The sequence below is a fragment of the Tetrahymena thermophila genome (genome assembly GCF_000189635.1).
Source record: "Tetrahymena thermophila SB210 genomic scaffold scf_8254492, whole genome shotgun sequence".
In the NCBI taxonomy this organism is placed as follows: domain Eukaryota; phylum Ciliophora; class Oligohymenophorea; order Hymenostomatida; family Tetrahymenidae; genus Tetrahymena; species Tetrahymena thermophila.
The window spans coordinates 56,167-83,344 of NW_002476267.1; the positions used below are offsets into that span (position 1 = coordinate 56,167).

Here is a 27,178-nt window from a genome sequence, read left to right on the forward strand (position 1 = left end):
TTAATATAATTTATTTGTTTTGTTGTCTTCATTCAGTTATAATTAATTAAATTTGCATAAATATCTATTCAATATTTTAATATTTATTTTTGAAATAACAAATAAATGATATAATAGATTAAAAAATATAGCAAATTAGAAGAAGTAACTAATTATTTTTTTATCAAAATTCTTTAAATTTATTTTTATTAAAAAAAAAGTTTGTTAACTCTTCACTTTAATCTCATTAGGTTCTTGATATTGATCTAACGTAAAATGAATTTTTAAATATTATTAATATTTTTTAAATATTTACCTTTCAGTTTATTTAAAAATTATTTTTCTAAAAGAACTTATCACCTAAATTCATTCATTTTATTTAAACAATGTTTTTTTAGCTCGCTTAATTTTCTATTTAAAGTTTTAAATTCATTACCCCGTTTTTTATATTGTATATTTTTTATTCTTTTTTTACTTATAATACCTTTAATTGAAATAAAAACAGTTTTGTTTATAAGTTTTGGGTTGAGATATATTTCTTTATAAAAATGAATTTAAAACAATAAATATAATTAACTCTTTTAATTTATTTAATAGTAGTTTTTTTGGTTTATTTTTTTTCAGTTTTTTATTGTACTAGATTATTTTTTTTCATTTATCTTTCTTAATTTAATTCATTTGTTTATTTTTAACATTTCCTTTTATTATTTATTAATTAATTTCTTTCTATTACATATTTTTTATTCATTTTTTCCTTCTAAATAACTTATTATTTAATTATATTTATTTTTCAATATTTAAAAAGTTTGAATTCTATTGGTTATTAAGATGCATAAGGCTTAGGTACAGCTTTAGTAAATTGCACTAATCTCTCAAATTTGACACTTTATCTTAAGTAAAAGCAGTTTATTTGTTTTGGATTTTGATTAAAATGAGTTTAAAACAAAATAACTCTTTTCATTTGTTTATTTGATTTACTTTTATTTTTGGTTTTTACTGTACTTGTGTTTTTTTTTTTCTTTTATCTTTCTTAATTTAACTCATTTTTTATTATTATTTATTTATAAATTCATTTCTTATTTTTTCCGTCTAAATCACTAATTAATTTTATATTTATTCTTCAATATTTAAAAAGTGGTAATTAAATTGGCGCAGCAGGTGCATAAAGCTTAGGTTTTGCTTTAGCAAATTGCAAAAATCTCTCAAATTTGAAACTTTATCTTTCGTAAAATCAATTTATTTATTTTGGATTGTGATATTTTTCCTTATAAAAATGAATTTAAAACAAAACAACTCTTTTAATTTGTTTATTTGATTTACTTTTCTTTTTCTTTTTTATTGTACTTGTGCTATTTCTTCGCTTATCTTTCTTAATTTAACTCATTTTTTTGTTTATTTTTAAAATTTACTTTTATTAATCATTAACTAATTTCTTATTATTACATATTTTTTCTTCACTTTTTTCCTTCCAACTAACTAATTATTAATTTTTTTTCTTATAAATTTAAAAAGTGATAATTAAATTGGTGATTAAGGTACATCAGGCTTAGGCTCTGGTTTAGCAAATTGTAATAATCTCAAAAATTTGACACTCGATCTTTAGTAAAAACGGTTTATTTGTTTTGGATTACTATATTTTTCTTTTTAAAAATTAATTTAAAACAATATATATAACAAACAATATAACTCTTTTAATTTGTTTATTCTATTTACTTTTCTTTTTAATTTTTATTTTACTTGCGTTTTTTCTTAATTTTATCATTCTTTATTTAACTCATTTATTTTATTTTTAACATTTACTTTTATTATTTGTTAACTAACTAATTTCTTATTATTTCATATTTCTGATTAATTAATTGATTTATATTTTTTCTTCAATATTTAAAAAGTAAGAATTAAATTAGTTCAATGGGTGCATCAGGCTTAGGTTCTGCTTTAGCAAATTGTAATAATCTCTAAAATTTGACACTTGATCTTTAGTAAAAACGGTTTATTTGTTTTGGATTGTGATATTTTTCCTAATAAAAGAATTTAAAACATTAGAAATCCTTTAAGATGTCGTGTTTCTTTCTTAATTTAACTTATTTGTTAATTATTCAGCATTTATTTGCTTTTATTATTTATTAATTAATTTCTTATTTTTTCTTCATTTTTCCTTCAAAATAACTAATTAATGATACATTTTTTCTTCAATATTTAAAAAGGGATAATTTAATTGGTGATTAAGGTGTATCAGGCTTAAATTCTGCTTTAGCAAATTGCACCAATCTCTCAAATTTGACACTTAATCTTAAGTAAAATAGTTTATTTGTTCTGGATTGTGATATTTTTTTTTATTAAAATGAATTTAAAATAAAATTACTCTTTTAATTTGTTTATTTGATTTAATTTTCTTTTTCGTTGTTTTTATTGTACTTATGTTTGTTTTTTCTTCATTTATTTATCATTCTTAATTAAATTTATTTTTTTATTTAAAACATTTGCTTTTATTATTTATTTATAAATTCATTTCTTATTATTTTATATTTTTTCTTTATTTTTTCCTTCTAAAAAACTAACTAACTAACTAATTAATTAATTAATTATATTTTTTTTTTCATTATTTAAAAAGTTAGAATTAAATTTACAATTTACATGCATTAGGCTTAGGTTCTGTTTTAGCAAATTGCCAACATCTCTCAGATTTAGCACTTATTGTTAGGTAAAAATATTTTATTTGTTTTCGATTGATATAAAAAACTAATTAAATATATATTTTTTCTTCAATACTTAAAAAGTATGAATAAAATTGGCTAATAACATGTATCAGGCTTAGGCTCTGCTTTAGCAAATTACAATAATCTCTCAAATTTAACACTTGATCTTAGGTAAAAGCAGATTATTTATTTTGGATTGTGATATTCTTCCTTATAAAAGTGAATTTAAAACAATAGAAATCTTTTAATTTGTTTATTATCTGTTTATTTCGATTTACTTTTCTTTTTCATTTTTATTATTCTTATATTTTTATTCATTTATCTTTCTTAATTTAACTCATTTGTTTATTTAATTCATTTCTAATTATTACATATTTTTTCTTCATTTTTTCCTTTTAAATAACTATTTAATTTTATGTTTTTTCTTCATTATTTAAAAAGTTACAATTAAATTGACGATTAAAGTGCATCAGACTTAGGTTCTGTTTTAGCAAATTTCAATAATCTCTAAAATTTGAAACTTAGTCTTAGGTAAAAATACTTTATTTGTTTTAAATTGCGATATTTTTCCTTATTAAAATTAATTTAAAACAACATAACTCTTTAAATTTGTTTTTTTAGTTACTTTTTTATTTCCTTTTTATTGTACTTGTGTTTTTTCTTCGTTTATCTTTCTTAATTTAACTCATTTGTTTATTTCAAAATTTGCTTTTATTATTTATTTATTTATTTTATTCATTTGTTTCTTATTATTTCATATTTTTTCTTCATAATGATATATTTTTCTTCAATATTTAAAAAGTTAGAATAAAATTGGTGCAATAGGTGCATAGAGTTTAGGTTCTGCTTTAGCAAATTGCTCTAAAATCTCAAAATTGACACTTGATATTTAGTAAAAACAGTTTATTTATTTGTTTTGGATTGTGAATTTCTCCTAAAAAATTAATTAGCTTTTTATTTGATTTACTTTTCTTTTTTAATATATTTGCGTTTTTCTTCATCTATCTATCTATCTTTCTTAATTTAACCTATTTGTTTATTTTCAACAATTACTTTTATTATTTCATATTTTTTCTTCATATCTTTCTTCTAAATAGCTAATTAATTAATGATATATTTTTTCTTCAATATTTAAAAAGTGAGAATAAAATTGGGGATTAAGGTGTTTCAAGCTTGGGTTCTGCTTTAGCAAATTGCAATAATCTCTAAAATTTGAAGCTTGATTTTGGGTAAAAATAAATAGTTTATTTGCATTTGATTGAGATATTTTTTCTGATTAAAATGACTATTAGCTGTTTTTTTGATTTAATTTAATTTTTTTTTTGATTGAAATTCTGTTTTTTCATCATTTATCTTATTTAATTTAACTCATTTTTTTATTTTCAATAATTGATTTAATATTTATTAATTGATTTCTTATTATTTCATATTTTTATTTATTTTTTCCTCCAAAATAAATAATTATATTTTTTTCTTAAATATTTAAAAAGATTTAATTAAATTGGTGAAATAGGTGCTTCAGATTTAGGTTCTGCTTTAGTAAATTACTCTAATCTCTTAAATTTGACACTTGATCTTCGGTAAAAATAGTTTATGCTTTGGATTGTGAAATTTCTTCTTATTAAAATAAATTAAAAAATGTTACTCTTTTAATTTGTTTATTAGTTGCTTATTTGAAATACTTTTCTTTTTCTTTCTTTTTTATTGTATTTGTATTTTTTTCTTCATTTATTTTACATAATTTAACTCATTTGTTTATCTTCAAAAATTAATTGATTTTATTATTTATTAATTGATTTCTTATTATTTCATATTATTTCTTCATTTTTTCCTTCTAATTAACTAATTAATTAACTATATTTTTTTTTCTTCAATATTTAAAAAGAAGTAATTAAATTGGGGCAAAAGGTGCGTCATATTTAGGTTCTGCTTTAGCAAGTTGCACTAATCTCTCAAATTTGACACTTGGTCTTCGGTAAAAATAGCTTATTTGCTTTTGATCATGATATTTATTCTTATTAAAATAAATTTAAAATAATATATCTCTTTGAATTTATTTATTAGCTGTTTATTTGATTTACTTTTATCTCTCTTTTTTTATTTTATTTCTGATTTTGCTTCATTTATTTTTCTTAATTGAACTCATTTGTTTGTTTTCTTAATTGATTTTATTATTTATTTATTGATTTCTTAGTAATTCATATTTTTTCTTAATTTTATCCTCTTTCTTTATTTAACTCATTTTTTTATTTTTAACAATTGCTTTTATGATTTATTAATTAATTTCTAATTTTATATTTTTTATTCATTTTTTCCATCAAAATAAATAATAAATTATATTTTTTTTATTCAATATTTAAAAAGTGATAATTAAATTGGTGATTAAGGTACATCAGACTTAGGTTCTGCTTTAGCAAATTGCAATAATCTTTCATATTTGGCACTTCATCTTGAGTAAAAACTGTTTTTTTTTTTGGATTGTGATATATTTCCTTATAAAAATAAATTTAAAAAAAGATCACTTTAAATTTGTTTATAAGCTCTTTATTGAATTACTTTTCTTTTTCTTTGCTATTTTACTTCTTCATATATTTTTTTGATTTAACTCATTTATTTTTATATTTTAAATATTTACTTTTATTATTTGTTAACTAATTTCTTATTATTTCGTATTTTTTCTTTATTTTTTCCTTCTAAATAACTAATTAATTAATTATTAATTTTTTCTTCCATATTTAAAAAGAATTAATTAAATTGGTGCAAAAGGTGCATCAGATTTAGTTTTTGCTTTAAAAAATTGCACTAATCTTTCAAATTTAGCGCTTTAGCTTGGGTAAAATTAGTTTTTTTGCTTTTGATTAGGATAATTTTCCTTAATAAAATGAATTTAAAATACAATAGCTCTTTTAATTTATTTTTTAGCTGTTTTTTGATTTACTTTTCTTTTTTTATTATTTATTTTATTTTAGCTGTGTTTTTTCTCCATCTATTTTTCTTAATTTAACTTATTTTTTTTCTTTCAACAATTCATTTTTATTATTTATTTATTTCATATAATTTCTTCATTTTTTCTTATTAAATAATTAATTATATTTTTTTCTTCAATATTTAAAAAGTTACAATTAAATTGGTGCAACTGGTGCATCAGGCTTATGCTCTGCTTTAGCAAATTGCAAAAAACTCTCAAATTTGACACTTAATCTTAAGTAAAAACAGTTTATCTGTTTTTGATTGCTCTTTTTTTTCTTTAAAAAAATGAATTTAAAGCAAACAATATAAATAGCTCTTTTAATTTATTAATTTGCTTTTTATTTGATTTATTTTTCTTTTCTTTTGTTTTTTATTCTGCTAATATTTTATTCTGTATTTTAATTTTAAGTTAAAATTTATTTTTAAATAAATAACTTTATTATATTTAATTTCTTCTAGTATTTAAATTTAATATAATATAAAAGTGAAAACTAAATCAATGAATCATAATAATTGACAGTAAATAGCAAGTATCTTAAATTAAAAAGATTAGTTGTCTTTTATCTAGATTTCAATTGGTGATAGATAGATAAGTGGTGAAAAGGATGAACAAATATAAAATATTTGAACAATAAAAAATAATATGTTTTATTATAAATATTTTGTAATAAGATAATTTAAACTAAATAAAATATAGATAAATAGATTGGTTTATTTATTTATTATTGTTAATATATTTATGAAAATCCTATTTATTTTAGTAAGTAAGTTAACAAATAGCTGATTAAATAAATGAAAATTTACAAATAAAATTTACATGTATTAAATTCTTATTTATGGATGTGGAGAATTAAGAGTTTAGTTCATGGATTTGTTGCTAATAAAGTATATTAATTTTATTTAGCTTTTAATAATAAAATATTTTTTTATAATTTTTTAATATAAATATGTAATTTAAGATATTATATTTATTTTTAAATTTTTGTATATTTTTTTTTAATAATATTACACTCTTTTCACCTTAGTATGGCCGACAACAAAAGTAAGTAATGGATATTCATAAATATTTATAATTTCAATTATCGTTGAACACAATTCAAAAATATTTTATTAAAATATTTACATGAAATATTTTTAAATATATTGTAAGTGGAATAAAAATAATAATTTTATTAAAGAAATAAATTGATTTTTAAATAAAGAAATTAATTAAAACATGGCATTAAAACATTTTAAATAAATAATTCATGAATAAAAAAATAATTAAAAAATTAATAATCAAAAAAATAAGTAAAATCTTTTTTAAAATTTAAGTTAAATAAAAGGAAATATCAATCATTAATGTTAAATAAATTAGTAGAACTTAGATATTTCTTAACTCTATAAGGTAAATTTTTATTTTTCATATATAAATATATTTACTAATTTAAATCATTCTTTTTTAATAAATTTAATTGATATAGACGCCAAAAAATCTTATTGTTTTTTCATTTATAAACTCAAATATACAGTTTTTATAATTGTAAATTATAATTCCTTAATATTTTACTAAATAGTAAATCATTAGATTTTTTTTTAATCAAAATAGAAGTTTAATAAAGATAGATTTAGCGAATAAGACATGCTTACGAATTCGTAAATTTAAATGGATGCTTTCTTTGCAATTCATTTTATTTATGATAAAGTCTTATATTTTTGCTTCTTGTTTTAGCTTTTGCATTTCATAGCTTTCAATGTAAATTTGTTTAATTTATTTCTACTCTCATTTATTGCATAATAATTATTAATTATTAGGAGAATAAATCAATTACATAATGGATAATATGGTCTGTTATAAGTACAACAATCATGATAGAAAATTGTTTGAACTTTTTATACATCTACAAGAAAATTGAGCTTAAGAGTAAGTTATTAGCTTACAGTCTATGCTTATTTAACTTAGGAGAGATACCTTTACTCTAAATTCAATAGAATAATAGGTTTGAATGCTTCATGTAATACAGATTAAATTTAAAAAGATTTGTATTTTTTGTGGTTGAAGCGGCTGGATTGATAACTCTTGCTTTCTTATTAGATCCAAAGTAATTTATCATACCTTTGCTAGCATATTTTTATCCTATTTAGATGATTTTTGCTTCTTTATTTTAGCCTGACATAGTTGAAAGTAAACATATTCTAAAAAGTGCATGGATAAAATTGTTTTTAGAAATTATTGGATAAATAGGATAGTAAGGATTAGTATTAATCTATATAATTCATGATTCTTAATCTTTAATTACTATGGTTATTATAAATTTAGGGCTCTCTGTTTTATTTTTAGCTTTTACATCTTAGTTTATTTCTAAGTATTACAAAGATGACTATATTTATTTTTTCTATTTCATTGCATTTTTTGGATATTTTGTAGATATTAGGATTCCTTGTGTCTTGTAAGCCCGAATTATTGATCACTTAGAAGAATGGTAAAGAAATTCAATAGTTTTTCTACAACTTACATAAATTGTGTATGTATTTGTTTAATTTTTCATTTAGCACTTTAGAATATTTAAAGATGAAAGTTTGTGCTTTTCTATATAAGCACTAATAATTCTGGCATTGTCTATATTTTAAATTATAATGAAGATAATTTCTCTTATTGATTATGTGATACTAAGCTACTTCAAAGGACCAAAAATAATAAGAGTAAATAGTTTTTAATAATTGAAAGAGCTTACAAAAGGGTACAAAAAAAGTGAAAAAAGATTTAAAAGATTAAAATTTCTAATTATTCAGTTTAATTCAGGCCACTCAAATGGTATCTAATCTAGTTAAAAAAGAGATTAGCTAATTTAAAAGATTTTGCTCTTCTACTTTTAAAAGATTGAGATAATATCATTATATAAGAATTTTCATAGAATAAATATAAGTGATTCTAAATTCACATAGTAAGAGGTTAGTTTGTACTAAAATTTTGATTATGATTTTATATAAAAAAAGATAGGTTAAGGTTATTAAATTTTAGATGAAATAAAAACTTTTAACTTTTACAACGATTACGATTATGTATTTATTTCAATATTTAAACTACTTTTTGAAAACTTGATTTTATATAATTAAATCAGTATCTTTACAAAAAAAGGAATAGAAAATAAATTACATTAAATGTCTTTAGAAAATGAGTTATTTTAACTGTAAATCACAGCCTATCAAAAATATCTAAGCAGATATTTTAACATTAATCCTGTTTAGATATTATGTGATTTGTACTTAGACCTTAATATTAATAAATGAATTAAATAATTATTTATATAGGCTTTGCAAAAAAGTATTTTTCTAATTAATTATAGTAAATAAATAAATTAGTCAATGAATAAATAGAATGCTATTTTCATATATTAATAAATAAATAAAATAATTATAAGTAAACAAAAATTTATATACCTGAGTCTTATATTTTATAAATATATTTTAATTAATTAAAAAAACATAATGATAAAAATAAATTAAATAATACTTTTGATAATTTATTTTATGTAAATTAATCAAATCAAAAAAATATTGAAAATAATTAATAACCAACAGTTGGAATTTATATACATAAAAAATCAAATTATATAAAATATAAATTGCTCATAATGTAAATATTTAATGTATTGGTAATTTAAAGATAAAATAGAAGCTATGAAAACATACAATTAACACATTGACATGTAATAAAAATAAAAGGAGAAAATGCAAAATAAAATGAAATTCCACAATTATGAAAATGAACAAGATAAACAAATTTACCAAATTTTAATTTCAGACAATTATTATAAAAACTAAGTTGATATTTTTAACTAGTTAGTAAAAATAATTTAATTTTAGAAATTCATTTAATACATATAATCGAGCATAATACGTTTATTAAGATATAATAAGAAAAATGTGGTCTTGACGTCCCAGACTCAATCTAAAAAATTTAATGTATGCCCCGTGGGGCAGTTGTCTCTTTTTTTCTGTCTTATATATTTTTATTCAATTAGATTTAATTACTTTTTTGAATTTTTTTATTTCTACTTAGCTAAGCTAAACAATTAATTAATTAAAAATGAATGTATGTAATTAAATGCCATTCACTTATATAGTCGTTTCCAAACGACGAAATTTTTGAATGGCATTTTGCTATATATTTAATTTTTGTAAAACCAAATTAAGTAGTAATTATAAAAAATTTTTAATAATATTAAATATTACAAAAAATTAAAATAATGAATTGGTTTAAATATACTATTAAACTTTTAGGTATTTAAATACTGATTTTGAATGAGATCTATGAGCTATTTTCAACTTAATATATAATCAATTTATTAATTTTAAAATTAATATATAATAAATAATTAAATTAATTAAAATTACTTTTAAAAAAAATGGTTATCAGCATTGGGACTTCCCAAGCGGTCCCCTACCTAAGTACTAACCCAGTCTTAAGGTGCTTAACTTCGGAGTTCGAATGGGATCTGTTGTTTTCACCTTACAACAAAGGTAAGTAATGGATATTCATAAATATTTATAATTTCAATTTATCATGATTTAAAATTTTTTGAACTTTTTATACATCTAGAAGAAAATTGAGCTTGAGAGTAAGTCTTTAGCTTACATTCTATGCTTATTTAACTTAGGAGAAATACCTTTACTTTAAATTAAATAGCATACTAGGTTTTTTTTCTACATGGAATACAGATAAAATTAAAAAAGATTAGTATTTTTTGTGGTTGAAGTGACTGGATCTATCACCCTTGCTTTCTTATTAGATCCAAAATAATTAATCATACCTTTGTTAGCATATTTTTACCCAATCTATATGAGTTTGCTTTCTTTATTTGAGCCTAAGATAGTTAGAAATAAACATATATTAAAAAGTACATGGATAAAATTGTTTTTAGAAGCTATTGGCTAAATAGGATATTAAGGATTAGTACTAATCTATATAATTCACGATTCTTAATCTTTAATTAATATGGTTATTATAAATTTAGGGCTCTCTGTTATATTTTTAGCTATTACAGCTTAGTTCATTTATAAGTATTATAAATATGACTTCATTTATAATTTCTTTTTCATTGCATTTTTTGGATATTTTGTAGATATTAGGATTCCTTCTGTTTTTTAAGTTGGAATTCTTGATCGCTTAGAAGAATGGTAAAGAAATTCAATAGTTTTTCTATAGCTTACATAGATTCTGTATGTATTCGTTTAATTTTTCATTTAGCACTTTAGAATATTTAAAGACGAAAGTATATGCTTTTCTATATAGGCACTAATAATTTTGGGATTGTCTATATTTTAAATTATAATGAAGATAGTTTCTCTTATTGATTATGTGATACTAAGCTACTTTAAGGGACCAAAAATAATAAGAGTAAATAGTTTTTAACAATTGAAAGAGCTAACAAAAGAGTACAAAAAAAGCTAAATAAGATTTAAAAGATTAAAATTTCTAATTATTCTGTTTAATCCAAGTTCTAAATATGATATCTAATTTGGTTAAAAAAGAGATTAGCTTATTTAAAAGACTTTGCTCTTCTACTTTTAAAAGGCTGAGATAGTATCATTATTAAAAACTAATTTGCATAGAATGAATATAAGTTATTCTAAATTCACATACTAAGAGGTCCTATGGTTCTAAAATTTTGATTATATTTTTATATAAAAAAAGATAGATTAAGGTTATGAAATTTTAGATGAAATAAAAACTGTTAAGTTTTACAGCAATGACGATTATGTATTTATATTATTTAAACTACAATTATAAAACTTGATTTTACATAATTAAATCAGTATCTTTACAATAAATGGAATAAAAAATAAATTAAAATAAATATCTTTAGAAAATGAGTTATTTCAACTATAAATCACAGCCTATCAAAAATATCTAAGCAGATATTTTAACATTAATCCTGTTTAGATATTATGTGATTTGTACTTAGACCTTACTATTAATATATGAATTAAATGATTATTTTTTTAAGCTTTAGAGAAAAGAAATTTTAATAATTAATTTTGTAAGTAAATAAGTCAATGAATAAATAAAATGTTAGTAAAATATAATAAATAAAATAATTATAATTAAACAAAAATTTATATATTTGAGTCTTATATTTTACAAGTATTTTAAGAAATTTATAAACATAATGATAACAATAAATTAAATAATATATTTTATGTAAATAAATCAAGTTAAAAAAATATTCATAATGATGAATAACCTACAGTTGGAATTTCATACATTAAAAAATAAAATTATATCCTAGAGTAAAATAAGTAATGCATATTGAATGAATTAAGGAAAATAAATTTTAAATTAATATTTTGTGGTACTAAAAACCTCTAAATACAAGATTTCTTTTTTTGGAGATTTAGGTTTTTATAATTTTTTAATTAATTTATGAATAAGATTTAAAATTTTTTTTAAGTATTAAATGACTGGGCTTGTAAAAAATGTAAGGAATTTAAGTATATTTTATCAAATTGATATAAAATATTTTTTTAATTTAAGTTAAATAAAAGGAAATATCAATTATTACTGTTAAATAAATTAATAGAAATTTGATATTTCTTAACTAAATAAGGCAAAATTTATTTTTCATATATGCACATATTTACTAATTTAATTAATCATTCTTTTTTAATAAATTTAATTGATATAGACATGAAATTATCATACTGTTTTTCATTTATTAACTCTAATTTTCAGTTTTTAGATTTGTAAATTATAATTCCTTAATATTTTACTAATTAGTAAAACATAAGATTTTTTTTTAATTAAAATAGAAGTTTAATATAGATAGATTTAGTGAATAAAGACATGCTTACGGCGTCGTAAATTTAAATGGATGCTTTCTTTGCAGTTCATTTTCTTTATGATAAAGTCTTATATTTTTGCTTCTTATTTTAGCTTTTGTATTTCATAGCTTTCGATGTAAATTTGTTGTATTTATTTCTACTCTAATTTATATCATAATAATTAATAGGATAAATCAATTACATAATGGATAATATGGTCAGTTATTGGTACAGCAATCATGATTGAAAATTTTTTGAACTTTTTATACATCTACAAGAGCATCGAGATAAAGAGTAAGTCTCTCGCTTACATTCTATGCTTATTTAACTTAGGAGAGATACCTTTACTTTAAATTCACAAACATAATAGGTTTGAATGCTTCATGAAATACAGATTAAATTTAAAAAGATTAGTTTTTTATGTAGTCGAAGTGGCTGGATCTATCACCCTTGCTTTCTTATTAGATCCAAAATAATTAATCATACCTTTGTTAGCATATTTTTACCCTATTTAGATGACTTTGGGTTCTTTATTTTAGCCTAAAATATTTAAAAATAAACATATTCTAAAAAGTGCATGGATAAAATTGTTTTTAGAAACTGTTGGATAAATAGGACAGTAAGGATTAGTACTAATCTATATTATTCATGATTCTTAATCTTTAATTAATATGGTTATTATAAATTTAGGGCTCTCTGTTATATTTTTAGCTTTTACAGCTTAGTTTATTTCTAAGAATTACAAAGATTGCTACATTTATTTTTTCTATTTCATTGTATTTTTTGGATATTTTGTAGATATTAGGATTCCTTGTGTCTTGTAAGCCCGAATTATTGATCACTTAGAAGAATGGTAAAGAAACTCAATAGTTTTTCTATAGCTTACATAGATTGTGTATGTATTTGTTTAATTTTTCATTTAGCACTTTAGAATATTTAAAGACGAAAGTATATGCTTTTCTATATAGGCACTAATAATTTTGGCATTGTCTATATTTTAAATTATAATGAAGATAGTTTCTCTTATTGATTATGTGATACTAAGCTACTTCAAAGGACCAAAAATAATAAGAGTAAATAGTTTTTAACAATTGAAAGAACTTACAAAAGAGTACAAAAACAGTGAAAAAAGATTTAAAAGATTAAAATTTCTAATTATTCAGTTTGATATATACTACTTAATTAGATCCTTATCTATTAAAAAAATAGATTAGCTTATTTAAAAAATTCTACTCTTCTACTTTTAAAAGGCTGAGATAGTATCATTAAAAAATTATTTTCATAGAATGAATATAAGTGATTCTAAATTCACATACTAAGAGGTCCTATTATAAGGATAATTTGATTATGATTTTATATAAAAAAAGATAGGTTAATATGAAATATTAGATGAAATAAAAACTATTTAGTTTTACAACAATTTTGTATTAATTCAAATATTTAAACTGCTTTTTGAAAATTTGATTTTATATAATTAAAACATTATCTTTTTTTAAGGAATATAAAAATAATTACAATAAATATCTTTAGAAAATGAGTAATTTCAACTATAAATCGTAGCCTATAAAAAATATCTAAGCAGATATTTTAATATTAATCCTGTTTAAATATTATATGATTTGTACTTAGATCTTGCTATTAATATATGAATTTAATAATTAATTTCGAGACTTTAAAGATAAGAAACTTTACTAATTTAATTAATTAAAGTAATTAGGTTTGTTAGTAAATAAATAAATGGTTAGTATCATATATAGATAATTAAAATAATTTTAATTAAACAAAAATTTATATGCTTGAGTCTTATATTTTAAAAATATATTTTAAGAAATTTATAAAGATAAACATTATATATATATTTATTTGATAATGTATTTTATTTAATAAATCAAATTAAAAAAATATAGAAAATTATGGATGAATAACAAACACAGTTGGAATTATATACATAAAAAAAAATCAAATTATTTCAAATTAAAATTTTTGATTGCTTTTGGTAAAAGCTTTAGACTTGTTTTAGAGAAATTTATTCATTTATTTAAGTAAATTTTACTTGTAAATTTTCATTTATTTTATAAGCTATTCCAAAATAAATATGATATTCATAAATATAAAAATAAAATAAATATATCTATCTATCTATCTATCTATCTATATTTTAGGTTAAATATTATCTAATAAATCATATTATTTAACATTATTCAATATTTAATATTTATTCATCCCTTTTCATCACTTAACTGTCTGTCTATCACCATTATAATTTTATTTTGCAAACAACTAAATTTTTTGATTTAAGACACTTGCTTTTTAGTTTCAATAATTATGATTCATTATTCATTTAGCTATCATATTTATAAACAATTAAAAAGAATAAAAATTTTTAATTAAAAATTATATTTAAACTTAATAAATAAAAAAACTTTAGCAGTGTAAAAAAGAAAAAAAAAAATAAATAAAACAATAAGCTAATAAACAAATTAAAAAAGATTTGTTGTGCTAAATTTATTTTTATAAATAAAAATATCACATTAAATAACAAATAAACTATTTTTACCTAAGGTTAAGAGTTAAATTTTAGAGATTAGTGAACTTTGCTAAAGCAGTACTTAAACCTGATTCTCCTTAATCACCAATTTAATTGTCACTATTTAAATATTTAAGAAAAAATATATACTATTAGTTATTTAGAAGGAAAAAATAAAGAAAAAATATGAAATAATAAGAAATTAATTAATAAATAAATAATAAAAGTAAATGTTGAAAATAACGAAAATAAATGGGTTAAATTAATAAAAATAGAAGAAAAAACAGCATAATCACAATAAAAAAGAAAAACAAAAGTAAATCAAATAAAAAGCTAATAAACAAGTTAAAAGAGTTGTTTTTCTTTAAATTCAATTTTATTAGTAAAAATACCACAATCCAAACAAAACAAATCAACTGTTTTTACCTAAGATCAAGTGTCAAATTTGAGAGATTAATGCAACTTGCTAATGCAGTACCTAAGTCTGATGCACCTGAATCACCAATTTAATTGTTACTTTTAAATATTGAAGAAAAAATATAAAATTAATTAGTTATTTAGAAGTAAAAACGAAATAAAAAAATGAAATAATAAGAAATAAATAAATAATAAATAATAAAATTAAATATTGAGCTAAATTAAGAAATAGAGAATAAGAAAAATCATAAGTACAATAAAAAAGAAAAAGAGAAGTAAATTAAATAAAAAGCTAATAAATAAACAAGCTAAAAAAGCAATATTTTTTTAAATTCACTTTTTTAAGTAAAAATATCACAATTCAAAACAAAAAACTGTTTTTACGCTAGATTAAGTGTTAAATTTGAGAGATTAGTGCAATTTGCTAAAGTAGAACCTAAGTTTGATGCATCTTAATCATCAATAAAACTGTATCTTTTTAAATATTGAAGTAAAAATATAAAATCAATTAACTATTAAGAAAGAAAAAATGAAGAAAAAATATAAAATAATATGAAATGAATGAAAAAATAAATAAATAAATAAATAAATAAATAAATAATAAAAAAAATTATTGAAAATAAAAAAATAAGTTAAATTAAGAAATATAGAAGAAAAAACAATGTAATTAATTACAATAAAAATGAAAATAAAAAAAAGTAAATCAAATAAAATCTTATAAACAAGTTAAAGGAGCTCTTATGTTTTAAATTAATTTTTTAAGTCAAAATACAACAATTCCAAAACAAATAAACTCTTTTTACCCAAGATCAAGAGTCAAATTTGAGAGATTAGAGCAATTTGATAAAGCAGAACCTAAGCATGATACACCTACTGAACCAATTTAATTTTTACTTTTTAAATATTGAATTTATTTAGAAGGAAACATTACAAAAAGGTGAAATAATAAGAAATTAATTAATCATAAAAGCAAATGTTGAAAATAAAAAAATGAGTTAAATTAAGAAAGATAGAAGAAAAAAAACAAACAGAATTACAATAAAATAGAAAAAGTTAAGTAAATTAAATATAAAGCTAATAAACAAGTTAAAAGAGCTAAATTGTTGGAAATTAATTTTAATAAGTAAAAATAAATATCACAGTCCAAAATAAATCGACTGTTTTTACCCAATATCAAGTGTCAAATTTGAGAGATTAGCACAATTTGCTAAAGCAGTTCCTAAGTCTGATACACCTGAACCACCAATTTTATTGTTTCTTTTTAAAAATTGAACAAAAAAAGAAATATAATTAATTAGTTATTTAGAAGGAAAAAATGAAGAAAATATTAAATAATAAGAAATAAATTCATCAATAATAAAAGCAAATATTAAAAATAAAAAAATGAATTAAATTAAGAAATATAGAATAGAAAAAAAATTCAAGTATAATAAAATAGAAAGAAAAGTAAATCAAATAAAAAGCTAATAAGCCTGTTATAAGAGCTATTTTGCTTTAAATTCATTTTTTAAAATAAAAATATCATAATCCAAAACAATAAACTGTTTTTACATAAGATAAAGTGCCAAATTTGAGAGATTAACGCAATTTGCTAAACCAGAACCTAAGCTTGATGCACCTTAGTCGCCAATTTAATTGTAGCTTTTTAAATATTGAAGAAAAAATATAAATTTAATTAGTTATTTACAAGGAAAAAATGAAGAAAAAATATGAAATAATAAGAAATGAATTAATGAATAATAATACTAAAAATTGAGAAAAAAAATGAGTTTAATTAAAGAAGATAGAAGAAAGGACATCAAAATTACAATAAAAAAGAAAAAAAAAGTAAATCAATTAAATCCTAATAATAGTTAAACAAGTTATCTATATTGTTTTAAATTCATTTTTTAAGTAAAAATACAACAACCCAAAACAAATAAATTGTTTTTACATAAGATAAAGTGCCAAATTTGAGAGATTAATGCAATTTGGTAAAGCAGAACCTAAGCCTGATGCCCCTGCTGCACCAATTTAATTGTAACTTTTTAAATATTTAAGAAAAAATATATAATTTATAAGTTATTTAAAAGGAAAAATGAAGAAAAATGAATAATGAAGTGAATTAATAAAAAATAATAATTAATAAAAGTAAATATTGAAAATAAAAAAATATGTTAAATAAAAAAAGATAGAGAAAAAACAACATATTTACAATAAAAAAGTAAAAGAAAAGTAAATCAAATAAAAAGTTAATAAACAAGTTAAAAGAGCTAAATTGTTTTAACTTTTATAAGTAAAAATATCACAATCCAAAACAAATAAACTGTTTTTACCTAAGGTCAAGTGTCAAATTTGAGAGATTAGTGCATTTTGTTAAAGCAGAACTTAAGACTGATGTACCTTAATCACCAATTTAATTATCACTTTTTAAATATTCAAAAAAATATTTTATGAATTTGTTGGTTAAATGTAAGATAGATAATGAAGTAATAAGAAATAAATTAATAAATAATAAAGTAAATATTGAAAATAAAAAATGAGTTAAATGAAAAAAGATAGAAGAAGAAAAAACATTTTAAATTCATATTTTTAAATGTAAAATGCTTTAATCAAAAATAAATAAACTGCTTTTACTTAAGATAAAGTGCCAAATTTGAGAGATTAGTACAATTTGCTAAAGCAGTACCTAAGTCTGATATACCTGAATCACCAATTTAATTGTAACTTTTTAAATATTGAAGAAATTAATTCATAAATAATAAATAAAATCAAGTGTGGAGAATAAAAATTTTGTTAAATTAAGAAAGATTGAAGAAAAAATAACACAAAAACAATAAAAAATAAAAAGAAAAGTAAATCAAATAAAAAGCTAATAAAGAAGTTAAAAGAGCTAAATTGTTTTAAATTTTATAGGTAAAAATATCATAATCCAAACAAATAAACTCTTTTTACCTAAGACCAAGTGTCAAATTTGTGAGATTAGTGCAATTTACTAAAGCAGAACATAAGCCTGATACATCTTAATCACCAATTTATTTTTCACTTTTTAAATATTAAAGAAAAATATTTATTAGATTTTAGGAAAAAAAAATGAATTAAATGAAGAAAGATAGAAGAAGAGAAGAGTTTTATTGTTTTAAATTCATTTTTTTAAATAAAAATATCACAATCAAAATCAAATAAACTTGTTTTACCAAGTAAAAGCTTTATTATGAAAAAATGAATAAAAAATACTAAGTAATATAAAATGGATAATGACTTTAAAAAATTAAAGTGAAAATTAAGTTAAATTAATAAAAAAAACAATTCTATGAATAAAATGAATGAATTTATGTGATAATTTCTATTAGAAAAATAATATTTAAAATAAACTGAAAGTTGAATAAAGAGAAAATATTTTTTGTTTGCTAATAATATTTATATATTAATATACCTCAGATCAATATGGAGAACCTAATGAGTTTAAAGTGAAGAGTTTAAAAACTTTTTATATAAGTTAAAATAAATTGAAAGTATATTAATAAAAAATTAAATAATTACTTCTTCTAATTTATTGTATTTTTTAATCTATTATATCATTTTTTTTCTTTCAAAAATAGAGAATAGAAATTGATGGAAATTTAATTAATTAATTATAGGTGGATAAAAAGAACAAATAAATTATAATAAATAATAAATTTGCTTTTAGTTAGTAAGAGAAATAATCACAAAAATTAGTGTAATATTTATTATTAAATCTTTATATTTTTATTTAAAATGTGTAATTAAATTTATAGTAGAGAATAGAGATTGGATATAAAGGGTAGTGGGAATGCAAACTCTCTAAAATAAAATAAATTTTGTATAACTAAAGATCATCATTACATTATAAATAAGGGTTTATTTACTTTATAAATGTAATATAAAATTATAAAAAGTAATAATTAATTATAATGATTTTTCTTTATTTAGATTTTAAATAGTGTAATTTAATTATTTTCACCATAGTAAGTATAGCTAGCTGACAACAAAAGTAAGTAATGGAAATTAATAAATATTAATAATTTCAAATTTAATTGAACATAATTAATTTTAAAACATTTTATTAAAATAATTTACATTAAATATGGTTAAATATATTGTAAGTTAATTAAAAATAATTATTTTTATTAAATAAATATGTTCATTTTTTATGAAGAAATTTATAGAAACATGATTGATAACAAAATTCTACATAAAAATTAAAAGATTATTTAAAGTCATACATAAAAAATTAATAATAAATTCATCAATAAATTAAGTAAAATATTTTTTTAATTTAAGTTAAGTAAAAGGCAATATTAATCAATACTATTAAATAAATTAATAAAAATTTGATAATTCTTAACTCAATAAGGTAAAATCTATTTTTCATATATGCATATATTTACTAATTTAAATTTTTCTTTTTTTAAAAAAATTAATTGATATAGTTATAAAACAAGCTTATTGTATTTCATTTATGAACTTTAATAAACATTTTTTTGATTTTTAAATTATAATTGCTTAATATCTTACTAAATAGTAAAACATAAATTTTTTTTAATTAAAATAGAAGTTTAATAAAGATATTGATTTAGTGAATTAAGAAACATGCTTGCGGTATCGTAAATATAAATGGATGCTTTCTTTGCAGTTAATTTTCTTTATGATAAAGTCTTATATTTTTGCTTTTTGTTTTAGCTTTTGTATTTCATAGCTTTAGATGTAAATTTGATGTATTTATTTCTACTCTAATTTATCTCATAATAATTAATAGGATAAATCAATTACATAATGGATAATATGGTCTGTTATCAGTACAGCAATCATGATTTAAAATTTTTTAAGCTTTTTATACATCTACAAGAACATTGAGCTTAAGAGTAAGTCTTTAGCTTACATTCTTTGCTTATTTAACTTAGGAGAGATACCTTTACTTTAAATTCAATAGAATAATAGATTTTAATGCTTTATCTAATACAGTATAAATTTGAAAAGATTAGTTTTTCTTGTTGTAGAAATGGCTGGATCTATCACCCTTGCGTTCATATTAGATCCAAAATAATTAATCATACCTATGTTAGCATACTTTTTCCCAATTTAGATGATTTTGGCTTCTTTATTTTAGCCTAAAATAGTTGAAAGTAAACATATTCTAAAAAGTGCATGGATAAAATTGTTTTTAGAAATTATTGGATAAATAGGATAGTAAGGATTAGTACTAATCTATATAATTCATGATTCTAAATCTTTAATTACCATGGTTATCATAAATTTAGGGCTCTCTGTTATATTTTTAGCTTTCACAGCTTAGTTTATTTCTAAAAATTACAAAGACGGCTACATTTATATTTTCTATTTAATTGCATTTTTTGGATATTTTGTAGATATTAGAATTCCTTGTGTTTTATAAGCTAAAATTATTGATTAATTAGAAGAATGGTAAAGAAATTCTATAGTTTTTTTATAGCTTACTTAGATTGTCTATGTTTTTGTTTAATTTTTCATTTAGCATTTTAGAATATTTAAAGATGAAAGTTTGTGCTTTTAAATATAAGCGCTAATAATTCTGGCATTGTCTATATTTTAAATTATAATGAAGATAGTTTCTCTTATTGATTATGTGATACTAAGCTACTTCAAAGGACCAAAAATAATAAGAATAAATAGTTTTTAACAATTAAAATTGCTTACAAAATAGTACAAAGAAAGTTAAAAAATATTTAAAAGATTAAAATTTCTAATTATTAATTTAGATGTAAACTAGATTAATGGTATCTAATATTTTTTAAAAATAGATTAGTTAATTTAAAAGATTCTACTCTTCTACTTTTAAAAGGCTGAGATAGTTTCTTTATAAAAGAATTTTCATAGAATGAAAATAAGTGATTCTAAATTCACATACTAAGAAGTCCGATTATACTAAAGCCTTGATTATAATTTTATATAAAAAAAGATATATTAAGGTTAGGTAATTTTAGATGAAATAAAAACTATAAAGGTTTACGATGATTATGATTTTGAATTAATTTCAATGTTTAAATTACTTTTTGAAAACTTGCTTTTATATAATTAAATCAGTATCTTTACAATAAATGGAATAGAAAATAAATTAATATAAATGTCTTTAGAAAATGAGTAATTTCAACTATAAATCACAGCCTATAAAAAATATCTAAGCAGATATTTTAGCATTAATCCTGTTTAGATATTATATGATTTGTACTTAGATCTTACTATTAACATATGAATTTAATAATTATTTATTGAGGCTTAAAATAAAAGAAAATTTATAAATTAATTAAAGTAAGTAGGTAAATAAGTTAGTTAGTTAGTTAATAATTTAGTAAATAAATAAAATCATTAATTATAATTAAACAAAAATTTATATGCTTGAGGATTATATTATACAAAAATAATTTAAGAAATTTATATTTTATATTTTAAAAGTGATGCTTGTTTATATAGCACTTTCATGAATTAAATTCTTGTGAAAGCTGAGATGCAAGAATTTAATTCATGAATAAGCTATAAAGTAGATTAATTTAATAAATAAAAAATTATTAAATTTAACCATTCAAGCCTTTTTTTATTTTTTTTAAAATAAAATTTATAATTTTAAATTACCTGATTTATTTATTTTTTATAATAGTTTTTTGATTTATAAAATTACATTTATATAAAAACTTGCAAATAGTTTTGAAAATAAAATTAAGAATGTAACCTACTTTATAATATTAAAATAATAAAAATTTTTATTTTCTGATTAAAATTTCACCATTAAATTCACTGTTATTATTACAAATTCAGATTCAAAATAAAAAATAAATAGAATTTTAATATATTTTATCTTAATAGTCATTAAGCTTAAAAATTTAGAAGTTTTGATTGACCAGATTATGTTTCTTTAAGCATAATTGTTAATTCAAAATTACAGAATAATGAAATAAATAGGATTCTATTTTTCTAGTTAAAATTAATTAAAAAAATATACTGTCAATACACATACACACACACACATGCATACATTCAGATTTTTTGAATATGAAAAAATTTAATTTTTTTAAAAATATTGTTTATTTATTCATTCATAACTAAATAAATAGGTAAGCATAGAAAAACAATTTATCTAGCTCTTTCGTTTGTTTATTAATTTGTTAGATTGTATATCAGTTCTTTTCAGCTTCTTCTTTCTCTTTATAATAATCAGCTGAATCAAATACCTTTTTATCTCCATCTTTTTTTATGAGTGGTCTTTTCTTTCCCATCTTTTTCATTTTTTCTTCCATTAGAGCAGCCTACTTTTACATTTCTTCATCCATTTCATATCCTCCTAATCTTCTTTCTTTTTCATTTTCTTGCTTAAATTTACGGAGGCTAAGATTAACAACTTCAAGATTAGATGTTGTTTGTTCTTCTTATTGATCATCCTCAGCAACAGTAGTAGTATTATTTTTTTTTTCATTTTCAAGCAAATCTTCATCTTAAGCAAAAGTAGTTGCTAAAAGAAAAGCAAATAGTATGAGTAGAGATAACTTCTTATTCATTTCAATGATTTTAATTTAATTGATTTTTATTTAATATAAATTATTATATTTATTTTTTAAGATAAATACTCTTTTTTTAAAGAATAAATAAGAAGTGAAATCTATCTAGATGTTTTATTATAATTAAAAAAACTATTTAAGTAAATCACTTGTAATTAAATATTTGTGTTTACTTACTTAAACTCCAAATATATTTATTAATTTGAATTTTGAGTTATTTAGGTTAAATATTAATCAAGCTAAATTAATTAATTTTGTCAGTAAAAATAAAAACCGATCACCAAATTAAATAGTGATAGAAAATAATTGTAGCAATTAATAGCGATCTTAATTAAATACAAAGACCTCTGTATTGCATATTTTTAGCTTATTTCTTTCATAATTTCTTTCTAATTTTAATTTTTTAGTTCTACAAAGTGGTAGTTAGTTAGTGGTAATTTTATAAACAATTTGTATCAATTTAAAATAAATTTTAGGAATAAAATAAACAACAATTAATATTTCTAAAAAAAAAATTCTAAATTTATGAAGACATACTAGCATATTATAGCTAAACTTATTCTTTAATAGAATCAATTAAAAATTATCTTTCTAAAAATTTTGCCTAGAACCATAAATTAATCCCTTAAAATAATCTACTTTATACTTTTATTTGAACTCAGTAAATTAACTCGTATATTTATATTGTTAAAGCTTAATTCAAGATGTCATAGGGATATATTTATATATACATCTGCTCTGACATGCCATATAACATTATTATAGATAAAATGTATACATCTTATAATAGTTTCTTAAAATATTCATATACTACTTGAATCATTAAGTTAAAATATTTTCTTCTTAAATAATAATTTGACTTAACTCTCAAATTAGATTTCAATCAACATAGAATTTTAAATTATTTATTTTTCTTTGAGTTTATTAATTAATTCATAATCAACTCTGTCACATCACTGAAATTTTTAGTTGATTTTAATGAATTAATATTAATAACTAATTTAACAAATATTTAAAGCACCACCCATCTTTATAAGTGATAATTTATATTAACAGGTTCTAAAAGTTTATTCACTAAATTTATTTCTTTTAGCTGATATCTAAGCCAATTCTAACTCAATAGGGTATCTTTAAAAGTAATAATATAAAAAGAATTAATAATTAGATAAATTAAATAAATCTAATAGATTTAGTACTAGAAATTAATTGATTTATAATCAAATCAATACAAAAGCTAAAACTGATAACATTTGTTCTAAACATTAAATAAGATCAATTTTCTTCTTTAAATAATAATTTGACTTAACATTCAAATTAGATTTCAATCAACATAGAATTTTATATTATTTATTTTTCTTTGAGTTTATTAATTAATTAATTAATTAGTTCATAATCACCTCTTACAGATCACTGAAATTTTTAGTTGATTTTAAGAATTAATATTAATAGCTAATTTAAATAATATTTAAAGCACCACTCATCTTTAAAAATGATAATTTATATTAACAGGTTCTAACAGTTTATTCACTAAATTTATTTCTTTTAGCTGATATCTAAGCCAATTCCAACTCCATAGGGCATCTTTAAAAGTAATAATATAAAAATAATTAATAATTAAATAAATCTAATAGATTTAGTACTAGAAATTGATTGATTTATAATCAAATCAACACAAAAACTAAAACTGATAACATCTGTTCTATACACTAGAACCCTAACTTATAATTAATTCAAAAATAGAAGGTTAAGCTGACTAAATATGCTCGCTCATCTTCATAATTTTTTTGAAAAGAAATTTATTATGCAATTAGCAATAAAATGTGTCTAAAATAATTAATAATTACAATTTAATTAAATGAATGAGTATTAATAAGAATTCATATTCAATTATAAATAGAATAACTAGAAGGACGTATAAAAACCAAATGTAATCAAAGATTAGTTTACCATAATTTTAATAGTCATAAATTAGACACTGAAATATTTAATGAAAATTTATCTTTTTATCTATTGTGTATCTCTATATTAAGATACCCTCCTAACATAAGATCCATCCCTACAAGAAGACCCCTTATTTTTGAAATTATAATAAATTAAATTAATAATTAATTATAATTCTATTATAAAAAATATATATAAATTAGATTTTTTAATAAATAAATAAATAAATAAATAAATAAAAAATATATTTCATAATAAGTGTCAGGCAAACCATCAAATTTTTTTTTGTATGGCATAATGCTATAATTAGAAATATTATAAATATTCCTAAAATTACAGAGCTAAAACAGAAAAATCTACTGATAAACATTATTTTTATAATACTTAAGAACATTAACTACCAGATTTTTTTCAAATATTACTAAATAAATAACTGGCTGTCTTTAATTCCTACTATATTTTTAAGTATATGTTTTAAATAAAAATATTAAGTTTAAATAGTGAATGTGATATCTCTTCATAAAACCAAATATATAAATTAATATTTGATAATTAATTAATTATTATATTTATTTGTTCTTTTTATCCATTTATTATTAATTAATTAATTAAATTTCATAAACTGCTATTCAATATTTTTCAAAAAAAAAATAAATGATATAATAGATTAAATATTACAATAGCTTAGAAAAAGTAATTATTATTTTTTTATTAATATATTTTAAATTTATATTAATTAATAAAAAAAGTTTAAAAGCTCTTCACTTTTATCTCATTAGGTTCTCCATATTAATCTGAGGTATATTTAATTTAAAAATATTATTTTTATTATTATTAATATTTTTGTATATTTAATTTTAAATTGATTTAAATAAAAAATTTATATAAAAGAAATTATCATCATTATTTATTGATTTTTATTAAAACTTAAATTTTTTAGCTATTTTAACTTAATTTTAATTTCAATTTTTAATTATTTATTTATTTATTATTCATTTTTTATTATTTGATATTTTTTCTTCATTTTTGCTATCAAAACTTACACTTAATAAAAGCTATTTATTTGTTTTACTTTATTATATTTTTAATTATAAAAGTTAATTTAAAACATTAGAGTTCTTTTAATTTATTTGATTTGTTTTCCTTTTTCTTTTTATTATGATTTCTTATTTTTTAATTCTTTGTTCATTTTATCAATTATTAATTAATCTTATTATTTCATATTTTTTCTTCATTTTTTCCTTCTAATTAACTATTTAATCATATATTTTTTCTTCAATATTTAAAAAGTAAGAATAATTTTGGTGATGAAGGTGCATCAGGCTTAGGTTCTGCTTTAGCAAATTGCATTAATCTCTCAAATTTGACACTTAACCTTGGGTAAGAACAGTTTATTTGTTTTGGATTGTGATATTTTTAATTTTAAAAACTAATTTAAAACAACAAAGCTCATTTTTCTTTTTCTTTTTATTGTGCTTGCTTTTTTTGTTCTTTCTTTCTTTGTTAATTTAGCTCATCATTTTATTTTCAAATTTTGCTTTTATTATTAATTAATTAATCTTATTATTTCATATTTTTTCTTCATTTTATCCTTCTAATTAACTATTTAATCATATATTTTTTCTTCAATATTTAAAAAGTTACAATATAATTAGTGCAATGGGTGCATCAAGCTTAGGTTCTGCTTTAGCAAATTGCATTAATCTCTCAAATTTGACATTTAACCTTAGGTAAGAACAGTTTATTTGTTTTGGATTGTGATATTTTAATTTTAAAAACTAATTTAAAACAACAAAGCTCTTTTTTCTTTTCTTTTTATTGTGCTTGCTTTTTTTGTTCTTTCTTTCTTTGTTAATTTAGCTCATCATTTTATTTTCAAATTTTTCTTTTATTATCAATTAATTAATCTTATTATTTCATATTTTTTCTTCATTTTTTCCTTCTAATTAACTATTTAATCATATATTTTTTCTTCAATATTTAAAAAGTTACAATAAAATTGGTGATGAAGGTGCATCAGGCTTAGGTTCTGCTTTAGCAAATTGCATTAATCTCTCGAATTTGACACTCGACCTTATGTAAAAACAGTTTATTTGTTTTGGATTGTGATATTTTAATTATAAAAACTAATTTAAAACAACAAACCTCTTTTTTCTTTTTCTTTTTATTGTGCTTGCTTTTTTTGTTCTTTCTTTCTTTGTTAATTTAGCTCATCATTTTATTTTCAAATTTTGCTTTTATTATTATCAATTAATTAATCTTATTACTTCAAATTTTTTCTTCATTTTTTCCTTCTAATTAACTATTTAATCATA

The 27,178-nt window shown here is 19.2% G+C and overlaps 9 protein-coding genes across 9 annotated transcripts; 5 read left to right on the forward strand and 4 right to left on the reverse strand. All coding sequences in view use genetic code 6, as the record gives it.

Annotated features, from left to right (window-relative positions):
- Positions 1–105: 105 nt before the first annotated feature.
- TTHERM_001150361 (kinase domain protein) lies at positions 106–6,227 on the forward strand (the record flags this gene model as incomplete). Its single annotated transcript, XM_012799206.1, has 18 exons — positions 106–144; positions 201–250; positions 785–874; positions 1,115–1,204; positions 1,492–1,581; positions 1,869–1,958; positions 2,184–2,273; positions 2,591–2,680; positions 2,757–2,846; positions 3,117–3,206; positions 3,478–3,567; positions 3,815–3,904; positions 4,166–4,255; positions 4,561–4,650; positions 5,040–5,129; positions 5,419–5,508; positions 5,792–5,881; positions 6,131–6,227. 18 exons carry the CDS (start codon positions 106–108, stop codon positions 6,225–6,227), a joined length of 1,536 nt encoding a protein of 511 aa, XP_012654660.1.
- A 1,382-nt stretch (positions 6,228–7,609) lies between these two features.
- Positions 7,610–7,801, reverse strand: TTHERM_01150380 (hypothetical protein; the record flags this gene model as incomplete). The annotated part of the gene is made up of 1 exon (XM_001022113.1): positions 7,610–7,801. The coding sequence occupies one exon, from the start codon at positions 7,799–7,801 to the stop codon at positions 7,610–7,612; it is 192 nt and encodes a 63-aa protein (XP_001022113.1).
- A 101-nt stretch (positions 7,802–7,902) lies between these two features.
- On the forward strand, positions 7,903–8,265 carry TTHERM_001150382 (transmembrane protein, putative; the record flags this gene model as incomplete). Its single annotated transcript, XM_012799207.1, has 1 exon — positions 7,903–8,265. The coding sequence occupies one exon, from the start codon at positions 7,903–7,905 to the stop codon at positions 8,263–8,265; it is 363 nt and encodes a 120-aa protein (XP_012654661.1).
- Positions 8,266–9,495: 1,230 nt separating this feature from the next.
- On the reverse strand, positions 9,496–10,515 carry TTHERM_001150385 (hypothetical protein; the record flags this gene model as incomplete). Its single annotated transcript, XM_012799208.1, has 2 exons — positions 9,496–9,953; positions 10,023–10,515. The coding sequence occupies 2 exons, from the start codon at positions 10,513–10,515 to the stop codon at positions 9,496–9,498; spliced, it is 951 nt and encodes a 316-aa protein (XP_012654662.1).
- A 1,800-nt stretch (positions 10,516–12,315) lies between these two features.
- Positions 12,316–14,098, forward strand: TTHERM_001150388 (transmembrane protein, putative; the record flags this gene model as incomplete). The annotated part of the gene is made up of 2 exons (XM_012799209.1): positions 12,316–12,585; positions 12,638–14,098. The coding sequence occupies 2 exons, from the start codon at positions 12,316–12,318 to the stop codon at positions 14,096–14,098; spliced, it is 1,731 nt and encodes a 576-aa protein (XP_012654663.1).
- Positions 14,099–14,975: 877 nt separating this feature from the next.
- TTHERM_001150391 (cyclic nucleotide-binding domain protein) lies at positions 14,976–18,954 on the reverse strand (the record flags this gene model as incomplete). The annotated part of the gene is made up of 12 exons (XM_012799210.1): positions 14,976–15,096; positions 15,403–15,492; positions 15,778–15,867; positions 16,197–16,286; positions 16,561–16,650; positions 16,945–17,034; positions 17,327–17,416; positions 17,709–17,798; positions 18,010–18,099; positions 18,328–18,417; positions 18,809–18,858; positions 18,916–18,954. The coding sequence occupies 12 exons, from the start codon at positions 18,952–18,954 to the stop codon at positions 14,976–14,978; spliced, it is 1,020 nt and encodes a 339-aa protein (XP_012654664.1).
- A 1,056-nt stretch (positions 18,955–20,010) lies between these two features.
- On the forward strand, positions 20,011–20,994 carry TTHERM_001150394 (transmembrane protein, putative; the record flags this gene model as incomplete). The annotated part of the gene is made up of 3 exons (XM_012799211.1): positions 20,011–20,100; positions 20,153–20,817; positions 20,934–20,994. 3 exons carry the CDS (start codon positions 20,011–20,013, stop codon positions 20,992–20,994), a joined length of 816 nt encoding a protein of 271 aa, XP_012654665.1.
- Positions 20,995–22,544: 1,550 nt separating this feature from the next.
- TTHERM_01150420 (hypothetical protein) lies at positions 22,545–22,922 on the reverse strand (the record flags this gene model as incomplete). Its single annotated transcript, XM_001022117.1, has 1 exon — positions 22,545–22,922. The coding sequence occupies one exon, from the start codon at positions 22,920–22,922 to the stop codon at positions 22,545–22,547; it is 378 nt and encodes a 125-aa protein (XP_001022117.1).
- Positions 22,923–26,522: 3,600 nt separating this feature from the next.
- Positions 26,523–26,972, forward strand: TTHERM_001150420 (hypothetical protein; the record flags this gene model as incomplete). The annotated part of the gene is made up of 2 exons (XM_012799212.1): positions 26,523–26,593; positions 26,852–26,972. 2 exons carry the CDS (start codon positions 26,523–26,525, stop codon positions 26,970–26,972), a joined length of 192 nt encoding a protein of 63 aa, XP_012654666.1.
- Between the last annotated feature and the right edge of the window lie 206 nt (positions 26,973–27,178).